The following is a 10691-nucleotide window of genomic DNA, read 5'->3' as shown; positions in this document are numbered from 1 at the left end:
GGTTCTCGCTTTCAGCAGCGGAGGAATCCTAGCGATTCTAGTGCTCCATTGCGTCGCAGGTGTAATAATCGTTATTTTGGGGAATGTAGACAAGGCGGTTGTGGTTAGATTGTGCGTAAGGCTAATCAGTGTCCACAGAATCAGCAGAAACCTCAGCCCCCTGCATTACCACCAGCTGTACCCCTTTAGCAGATCCAGGGGCTTAGTGGCTATACTCTGACAGGTTATGGTGGCGCTTACCACTATCAGGGGGATGTAGCTCTGTATTTTGGGGGAGCCTATCCGTATCCAGTAGATCCATATTACCAGGGTGGTTATCCACCATATTAGGGAGGTTATGCGCCGTATCAGGGCGGCGGATCACAATTATATGCTGGGGGACAGTCCCAGAATTTTGACGTCGCCTCAAGCACTGGTGGTTCGACTAAATAACCTAATCAACCCAGCCAAGGATGGGGTATCCAAAGACATGGTATCCAGGGAAACAGAGGTCGTGGAGGTCGGCAGCAGGCGTAAGGTCATGTTCATCATATCACTCTGCAAGATGCTCAGAGCAACCCTGATTTGATTATGGGTACGTTGAATATTCTTGGTTATTTTGCTAGAGTATTAATTGATTCAGATGCCACGTACTCTGTTATTTCTCATATATTTGCTTAAAAGACTTAACCACACCCTATTTCCCTCAGCTATGAGTTGGAGTTTTCCATGCCTAGAGGCGAGACTTGTTATGTTAGCTGGGAGTATCAAGGATGTCCTGTTCTCGTTGAGGATGTCATCATGCCAGCTAATCTTGTTCCTCTGGATATTGTCGATTTCGATGTTATTCTGGGCATGGATTGGTTACATTACAATTGTGCTAAGTTGGATTATTATGAAAAGACAGTTACTTTCCATCGGCCAGGCTTGCATGTGGTTACTTTTGTTGGCGAGCGTAGTGGACTAAGACATGGTGTTATCTCGACCGTGAGAGTGAAGCGATTGTTGAGGAAAAGATGTCAGGGCTATCTAGCTTATGTGGTGCTGAATGCGGATACTTCTACTCATGTGGAGGGTGTTCGAGTAGTTAGGCAATTTCTTGATGATTTACCTAGACTACCACCAGACCGTGAGGTAGAATTTACTATAGATTTAATTCCAGGTACTGATCTTATTTCCTTAACCCCTTATCAACTAGCTCATGCTGAATTGAGAGAATTGAAAATCCAAATACAAGAACTTGTTGGTAAGGGTTTCATCTAGCTAAGTACTTCACCATGGGGAGCTCCAATTTTGTTTGTGCAAAAGAAAGATAGAACTTTGAGGCTGTGTATTGATTATTGACAGTTGAACTGGGAGACAATTAAAAATCGTTATCTGTTGCCTCATAGTAATGATCTTTTTGACCAGTTTTGGGGTGCATGTGTGTTCTCAAAGATCGATTTGAGATATGGGTATTATCAATTGAAGATCAAGAGTAAGGATGTTTCAAAGACATCGTTTCAAAATTATGGTCATTTCGAGTTCCTTGTGATGTCGTTCAGGTTAACGAATGATCCAGCAACCTTTATGGACCTGATGAATAGGGTGTTTCGCCCATATCTCAACAGGTTCGTTATTGTGTTCATTGATGATATTTTGATGTACTCTAAGTCTAAGCAGAGCATACTCGACATCTCACTCTGGTTTTAAAGAAATTGAGGAACATCAGCTGTACGCTAAGTTTAGTAAATGTCAATTTTGGCTGAATCAAATGTCATTCTTGGGACACGTGATATCAACCTAGGGTATTCTTGTGGACCCTCAGAAGGTAGCTGCAATAGAGAATTGGGAGCAACCACGGACCGTCACAGAAGTACGGAGTTTCCTCGGTTTAGCAGGTTATTATTGGCGTTTTGTCAAAGATTTTTCAACTATTGCTCTGCCATTTACAAGGCTAGCCAAGAAGGGAGTTAAGTTTGAGTAAAGTGATGATTGTGAGTGGAGTTTTTAGCAGCTGAAGTATTGCCTCACTCATGCACCTGTGTTGGCACTTCCGGATGATTGTGGGAACTTTGAGATTTATAGTGATGTTTCTTTGAATGGCTTGGGCTGTGTACTCATGCAATATGGTAGAGTGATCGCGTATGCTTCGTGACAGTTAAAGCCTCACGAAATGAATTATCCTACTCATGATCTCAAGTTAGCCGCTATTATCTTTGCATTGAAATTCTGGAGGCATTATTTATACAGAGAAACGTGTCAGATCTTCACCGACCATAAAAGTCTTTACTCAAAAAGATCTTAATCTCAGGCAGTGAAGATGGGTTAAGTTGCTCAGTGATTATGATTGCACGATTGAGTATCATCTTGGTCGTGCAAACTCTGTAGCTGATGCTTTAAGCAGGAAATCCCAGGGTCAACTTAACACATTTTATATACGTAGTGTTCCATTCTTGACGAAGTTACGATCTACTGGAGTCACATTAGGGGAAGATTACCAAGGAGCTCTACTTGCTAATTTTCAAGTTAGGCTAGTTTTGCTAGATCGTGTACTCGAAGCTCAGGCGAATGATCTGGAATCTCAAGAGTTAAGACATGCAGCGTATAGAGGGAAAAAGAAAGACCTTAGGATTCGGAAACCTGTTGGTATGCTTATGTAGGGTGATCGGATGTTTATGCCTGACATAGCAGAATTAAAGAAAGATATACTTGATGAAGCATATATTTTGGCCTATGCGATGCATCCTGGGAGTACCAAGCTGTATCACACCATTCAACCTTTTTATTATTGGCCTGGTATGAAAAGAGAGATTGTTGAGTATGTGAGTCGTTGTGCAGTATGTCAACAAGTCAAGGCAGAGAGGAAGAAACCTTTTGGGTTATTACAACCACTTCCCGTACCTCAGTGAAAATGGGAAGATATTACCATGGATTTTGTGTACAAGTTACCTCATATGCGGAATGGTTATGATGGTATTTGGGTGATAGTGGATCGACTCACCAAGTCAGCACATTTCATACCCATTCGAGAAAATTACTCGTTGAATCAGTTGGCAGAATGGTTTATTTTGGAAATTGTTAAATATCATGGTGTTCCAATGAGTATCATTTCTGATCAGGATCCCAAATTTACTTCTAAGTTTTGGGTAGCTTTTTAGGAAGTTCTCGATTTAAGATTGCTTTACAGCACGGCTTATCATCCTCAGACGGATGGACAATTTGAAAGAACTATTCAAACATTGGAAGATATGCTGAGGTCCTCAGTGTTGCAGTTAGGAGATGTTTGGCATAAGCGTTTAGCTTTGATCAAGTTTGCTTATAATAACAACTATCATTCTAGCATTGACATTTCACCTTTTAAGGCATTATATGGTAAACACTGTCGTACGCCTCTATGTTGGCCTGAAGTTAGCGAAAGAGTGTTAATGGGCCCTGAGATTGTAGATGAGACTACGCAGAATATCCAGGTGATTAAAGCTAACTTGAAAGCGGCCCATGATCGACAAAAGAGTATCGTCGATAAACATGCCACTGACAGAGTATATAAAGTTGGAGATTGGGTATTCCTAAAGTTATCTCTGTGGAATGGCATGGTACGGTTCGGTAAGAAAGGTAAGTTAAGTCCTCGGTATATTGGACCGTATTAGATAACCGAGCAAGTTAGTGAAGTTGCCTAGATGCTTGAGCTACCTCTAGAGTCATCAAAGGTACATGATGTGTTCCATGAGTCTATGCTTCGTCACTATGTTTCTGATCCATCGCACGTGATCCCTCATCAACCACTAGAGATTAACCCAGATTTGACTTACGATGAAGAGCCGGTGACGATTTTAGATTGGAAAGATAAAGTTCTCTGGAATAAGACTGTGTGCATGGTGAAAGTTTTGTGGAGGAACCATTCGGTTGAGGAAGACACCTGGCAAACTAAGGAGCTTATGCAAGATTTATATCCACGTTTGTTTTATGGTTATTGATGTGTTGTTAATGAGTAGGAATTTTGAGGACAGAATTTTCTTAAGGGGTGTAGACTGTGACGACCCATCCCAAGCTAATATATGCATTTTCTCCTTGAGTGTGTAAAGTGACGAATATGCCCTCATTGACTTAGTGATATGGATGTACATATTTAGTTTTAAATTATTTTCTTGCCATCATAATCAAATCATACTCAGCGTCACAAGTGTGTTGACGCGAGTTAGGGTCAAATCGGTTTTCTAACAAAAAAGTTACGATGATTAAAGAACGAGAATGGGTAGAATTATATTTGAGGGTGGATTATATCTATTCTTGTCCACCAATCACCTTAATTCCTACTTTATTGGGCCCAATTAGATTTTGGGTTTGATTTCACTTTTCTTTGGGCCACTTAACATAACTCTCTCTCCTTCTCTCATGGCAGCCCAATCAGGGCCATGATAGTTTTCTTTTTGGCCAATCCCGTACGCGCGCGCACACATACATACCCTTATCCTCTCACCTCTTCTCGATCATTCTCCTTCGTCCATACACTCGAGAGCACACCCATAATCAAACTATACCAAAACTTCACAAATCGACTCTACTGAGGCTACCATCACACTTATCTCGACTTCACAAACCTAACCCTACCCTTAGTTTATAGAACAAACATCAGAAATATGAGGAACCAAAACTAAGGTGATGAGCTGATTTCCTCTGACATGATCGTGGGTGTTTCACAGGGTTTTAAGGTTTAAGGAAGCCTTTAATCAACTCCATAGAGACCCTGGAGTAGGTTTATAGTGGAGTTGACATCGGGATAAAAGGATTCATAGAGTTGCAGACTTAGCCGGAGGTTTCAAAGGTTTTTCCGACCATTTTCCGTTGGTTTTTTGACCTATAATAGGTATGGTTGTGCTTTACTCTTCAAGAGCTTTAAATCCGTATAAATTTTAATGGATTTTGGTTGAGAAATGAAGAAGATATTGAACTTTGAAAAATGTCCAAAAACCGGCGAACCAGACGGCGGCCGGCAGCGGACTCTGGCAAGTCACCGGAGAAGAATGAGCATATTCCGTTAACTTTAACAGAATATTCTACTATTTTAACGGAATATTTCCTAACGCCATTCGGGGTTCCGTCAGTATGTCAGGCACGTGCCTGGCCCAAAGCGGACAATATCGTACTACAGCGGAGCCAGTCTAGGATGTGACAGGTGTTATCTCCGAATTTTTATGAGCGAGAGTTAAAATAAAAAAAAATTATGTATTCAAATTCTATTATTCTTTTAGGTTAATCAAACAAGAAAATTCACAAATTTAAAATAAAAAAAATCCATTATTTTAAAATTCCTTTGTAATCTTAAATTATATCTAAAAAAAAAAAAAAAAGAAAATTTCTTTTCCACATGAGTTTGAGAGAAACCTCTTCAGGGACACTGTAGAATGATCGTTGAGATTTGAGAAACAATGGAAGCCATTGTTTTGAGAGGAATAACGTTGCATCGAATGTGGTGGAGTTTATCTCCTTTACGTTTGAATTTCTTTTCTTTTTCTAATTTTTTGAAATTTTTTGAATTGTATAATATTATTTCATTTGGATAGTTGTTTATGAAGGATATATTTGTGAAAACTAGTTCATTTGAGCAACATCTATGCATGCTATTAACAATTAAAAGGCGGAATCATGCTTGTATGCACTCAAAAACAAAACTTTACCCTTAAAATTCAAAGCCTAGTAGTTATGGTGAACCAAGACTCAACTCAAAACAAAGTGAGTTGAGAATTCTTATACCTTTGTTGATTCTTTTTTGCATAAGCAAAGGTTAATCACCCAAGAGAAAGGGTCTTCATTCCTTACTTCTTAGCTCCATGGATTTCTTGGAGGATGATGGATGAATGGATTCTCCAAGTTCCCAAAATAGAGAACCTCTAAGTCTCCACACCAAGGAGAGCCTCGATGAAGAGATGAGTGACCTAGAGGAAGGAAGATTGCTAGCTAAGTTCCTCTAGGGTGGCCGACCTCTTAGAGAGTCAAGAGAGCTTTTGTTCTCATCTTTTCTCCAAAGAAAACCTTAAGGATGAAATGGCTATAAAGTAGCCTTTATACCACCTCACAATGGAGTGGCAAACTTGCAATTAAGGCAAGTTCACTACCCTTCTCTATATGGTCGGCCTTAAGGGTTTATTGGGTTTTCAAGCCCTTTGTGTTTTCAAGTTGTCATACAACTTGAGTTATTGGACTTGACATTCAAGTCCCATTGGGCTTTGCGGCCCAAAACTAACCTGAGGTCTAAAACGAACTTATTCGTTTGATTAATCATCATATCAATTAATCCTTGCCATAAATAATTACACCATTTAATTATCCTTACTCATCTCCGTTATTTCTTCAATCTCTATCTTACACGGTGTACGATCTATTAGGTTCCTTTTAGCGAGGCAGTGGGCGATTAGAACTCCTTAAATCGATTGTGAAATGAAACTTACTTTCAATTCTCCCTTTAGTGATTACACACCTTTAGGGCTTCCACAAATCATGAGTGACACGTAGCAGTATGTCATGGCTACCCAAGCTAATCAGAAGATGTGGGAAACCTATTCAGTTTAGGATTACAATGCAATACGGTCTTTCTCTAATACAATACTCTTGACCACATTGTTTGGTTTGATAGTTTCTTCATGTCTACTATCCAATGTGATTCTCTTACTTATATGACTACCTTGAATGTGATTTGAAACGACTTCCTAAATCTCATTCATACTCTGGCTAGAGATTCTTAATCATATCATAAATTATTCTCCCTCAAACGGTTTAAAGGTTAAAGATTCCTTGTTGTGCATTCACTTGCCTCCATGTTTAAGTGGCTTAACCCCAACTATGCTATGGACACCCTCTAACGGAGTGACTTTGATATAGTCAAAGATCAAGGACCTAACCACATGACAACTATGATGTCTCAGGTTAAAGGACTACTTTACATTATCCCAACCATGAGTTCTCATGTGACATGAGTATGAGAACTCCTTGTTGATCGTGTTCAGTAAACTCATTCTCCGTTGAGTACTTACATGCTTGTCTTGATGTCAGTCACACTAATGACTCGAGACTAGTCACTCTCCCGAAGAGAAAATATAGCACGGACTGATCTTAACAGACTATCAATACCCAATTGGCAATCCTATGATCAGGAATGTTTAGGATGTATATACAAAAGAGAATGATCTCATGAATCTAACTTCTTTAGATCACATTCTTCCAATTACATATTCCTTGGACTTATCATTTAAGCAAATAACATTTATATGAGACGGCTTTAAACAATAATCTTAGCCCTTTATATTAAACTAGATTAGTTTAACATGTGAAATGTCAGTAAAGTATCATCATATGATTGGCTTTTGGGCACATTTCCAACAGTTTATTTTTCTTTTCTATCAAGTAATGAATAATCAAATGTTTGCTAAATTAAACTGCCGACTTTATATATAGAGATTATTTGGCCATGTTAAGCGCAATCCAAATTGCCCAACCATAAGAAAATAAGAGCAACTCCAGCGTATCAAAGGCCCTATTGGGCAACTTTTTATTTAATCCCCTCCAGTCAACAGTAACTACCTTTAATAAACAGTAATTGCCTTTTTCATCCCTATCCCTAACTAAATATTCATGGCAATAGGCAATAAAATATTAGTATTTTTTATTTTATAAAATAATACAAAATAATTTTATTTGTAATTTCGGATAAGATTTTTAATCGTTTTCGTTGCGCCACATGTCATTATCCAAAAAGACAATTTTGGTTGATAGATTTCAATAAGATTTTTATCCAATGCTGTTGTGCCACGTGTCATTACCTTTTCAGAATCGTTGATGATAGATTTCCAATAAGATTTTTAACCAATCACATCACACCACGTGTCACAATCTGTTTACAATCTTTAAGGATATATTTTGATTAGATTTTTAACGAATGACGACATGCCACGTGGCATTATCTACAACCTAATCCTTTCTTTTTCCTCCTTATAACCCACCATCCATCCTAAGAAATCACACGCCAAAATCAAAATCTCTATCATTATTCATAGTTTCTGCTTCTTTCTTACAATGTCTTCTTCAAGGATGTTGTGGGAAATCGATGAGCAAGAGAAAGAATTGTTTAAGCAAGGGGAAGAAATGTTCAATCTCTAAGTGGGCGAAAATGAGATGGAAGAGAAAGAGGATGAGAAGCGTATAAGGGGAGATGACGAAAAACCTTACATTCCCGTCAAGTCATCCAAGATGTGGCTCAAATATCCAGGTCCAGCTGTTCCACAAACATTGATAAAAGCAAGCAACGATGAGATACGGATCTCTTAGACGATTATTTTGTTTGTAGCAGTGCATTCCTTGATACGTACTTTAGACGTCGTTTTAGAATGGAACAACATTTATTTAACAAAATCATGATTGTTGTTTGCAACCATGATTCTTACTTTTGTGCAAAAAATTTATGTTTTTGGTGTTATGGGTCTCCTTCCTGAGCAAAAAATTAATGCTGCCTTGCGGATGCTTGCATATGAAGCATCTGCAGACCAAGTGGATGAGATAGCAAAGATAGGGAAATCAACCATTCTTGAGTCCCTGATGAGGTTTTGCTCCGCAATCGAATCTATCTACACTATAGAGTACCTTCAGAGACCTATTGAGATGGACTTGCAAAGGCTTCTGAAGAAGGGCGAGATGCGAGGTTTTCCTGGGATGATTTGAAGCATCGACTGTATGCATTGGACCTAGAAAAACTGTCCAAGTGCATAGCAATGAGCTTATGGGGACAGAAAATAAGCTAAAAGTATCATTTTGGAGGCGGTTGCATCATTTGATACATGGATTTGGCACACTTTTTTTGGGTGTTCCGAGAGCTCAAAATGACCCTAATGTCCTTGCCCAATCCCTAATGTTCAACGATGTTCTACAAGGAAAAGCACCAAGAGTCACGTACTAGGTCAACATACATAAGTACCATAGGCCATACTACCTAGCAGAGGGCATTTACCCAAGGTGGTCATCATTTGTCAAAATAGTGCCACGTTCGTGAAGTGCAAAGGAAAAACACTTTACAAGCTGTCAAGAGGGGTGTAGGAAGGATGTGGAGCGTTGTTTTGGTATGCTCCAAGCTTGTTGGGCAATTGTCAGGGATGTTGCCAGAATGTTTGATTTAGAGTCGCTTTGATCCACCAAGATGACGTGCATCATTCTTCACAACATGATTGTGGAAGATGAGTATGATTATGATGTCGTTAATAAATATAAGCCCAACACGTTGAGCAATTCTAGAACACAAATATATTGTGCTCATGACGCCACCGAAGAACCCGTGCAACATGAGCCATTACTAAGGGATGTACGTTACAATGAAGGGTTCATTCAACAATATACCTTACTTTAGGACACATATATTCACAATGCCTGGCAATTTGACTTGATAGAGCACCAGTGGGAATTGAAATAAGCTCAAGAAACTTAAGTTCATTTAGTGTGTTTGTTTTTATTTGGTGTGTTTATTTAATTTTATTTGGTGTGTTTTTTAAGTTCATTTAGTGAGTTTTTTTTTTTATTTTTATATATATATATATATATATATATTTGGTGTGTTTGTAATTTTATTTCGTATGTTTATGTAATTTTATTTGGTGTGTTTATATCCTTTGAATAAAGATTCTCTCAGCTTAAATAAATTACCAAATTAAATAAATATACTCTTAGTTTAAATAAAGTACTAAATTCAATAAATTGGAAACAACATTAAGTACTCTATTCAATAAATTAGAAATTAAAACCCAAAGTGATTGGAAAATTAAGGGCTCCGATTAAAAATAAATTCCCTAGTCCTTCATGAATGGAAAATCATCACCTAACCAATTTGTGGTGCTATGACCATCTCCTCTTGCTCTCGCTTCTCTTGCACGCCTCCTTTGCACCATATTTGCTTTCTCCAAATTCCAAAAATATCTAGAATTCGGAGACATCGCCTCTACAAGCTCCATCATAATGTCACGATCTTGTTGAGCCCTTCTTTCTTTTTTAAACTCTTCCCTTTCTTGCCTAAGTACTTTTCTTTCTCTCTCATTAGCTTAAAATAATCTCTCAGCAGCTGCAACTTTTGCCTTCGCTTTAGCCTTATCAGCCTCAAATTTGGCCATTTCCCACACCAAAGTCAATTCACCTTGGCGAGCAAGTTCTTCCATATATTTTTCATAATCATTCTTGGAGCACTCCCTTTTCTCTTTGAAACCTTCTTACCTTAAGGCCTAATTGGATAACGGGTCGACCCCGACCCTTGTTCAAGGGTCTCTTCCGGCACTTGTTCTATGTCGCTTTCATGAACATGTAAGTCATGATCGAGCGTAGAGTGTAAAAGGGCGTTGTTCATGACAACTTCTGGACCGACAGGCACACCTCTGAATTTAGGACAATCTTTGACAATATTCCAACATTCTCATCGAGTGAATGCTTTGTTTTTATTTTTGGTTTTGGCATTATACCAAGTTTGTGCTTGAAGTGTCTACACAATGCGGGACAAGAAATAATTATAATCAAAGTAGCTAATGTAAATTTAGGTATAGTACAAACAAATAAATAATATATTGTTACCTGATCTGCAAAATTTTCCCCACTTTGAATATTACTACTAACTTGTGCCAAGGCATCTCTCCAATGACTAAACGATTGGCTGAGTATTCTCCAATGACTAGGCATCGATTCTTTGGTTCTTTTCCTACCAATTTTCT

At 38.5% G+C, this 10691-nt stretch overlaps 1 protein-coding gene across 1 annotated transcript; it reads left to right on the top strand.

Moving 5' to 3' along the window:
* Nucleotides 1–337: 337 nt before the first annotated feature.
* On the top strand, nucleotides 338–3935 carry LOC137719773 (uncharacterized). Its single transcript, XM_068458795.1, has 6 exons — nucleotides 338–510; nucleotides 690–1113; nucleotides 1766–1859; nucleotides 2350–2603; nucleotides 3120–3573; nucleotides 3658–3935. Exons 1-6 carry the CDS (start codon nucleotides 338–340, stop codon nucleotides 3933–3935), a joined length of 1677 nt encoding a protein of 558 aa, XP_068314896.1.
* Nucleotides 3936–10691: the final 6756 nt, after the last annotated feature.

This window comes from Pyrus communis, chromosome 16 (assembly GCF_963583255.1).
Source record: "Pyrus communis chromosome 16, drPyrComm1.1, whole genome shotgun sequence".
In the NCBI taxonomy this organism is placed as follows: domain Eukaryota; kingdom Viridiplantae; phylum Streptophyta; class Magnoliopsida; order Rosales; family Rosaceae; genus Pyrus; species Pyrus communis.
Note: the sequence above shows the minus strand (reverse complement) of the source record. Positions and strands in the feature narration are given on the sequence as shown.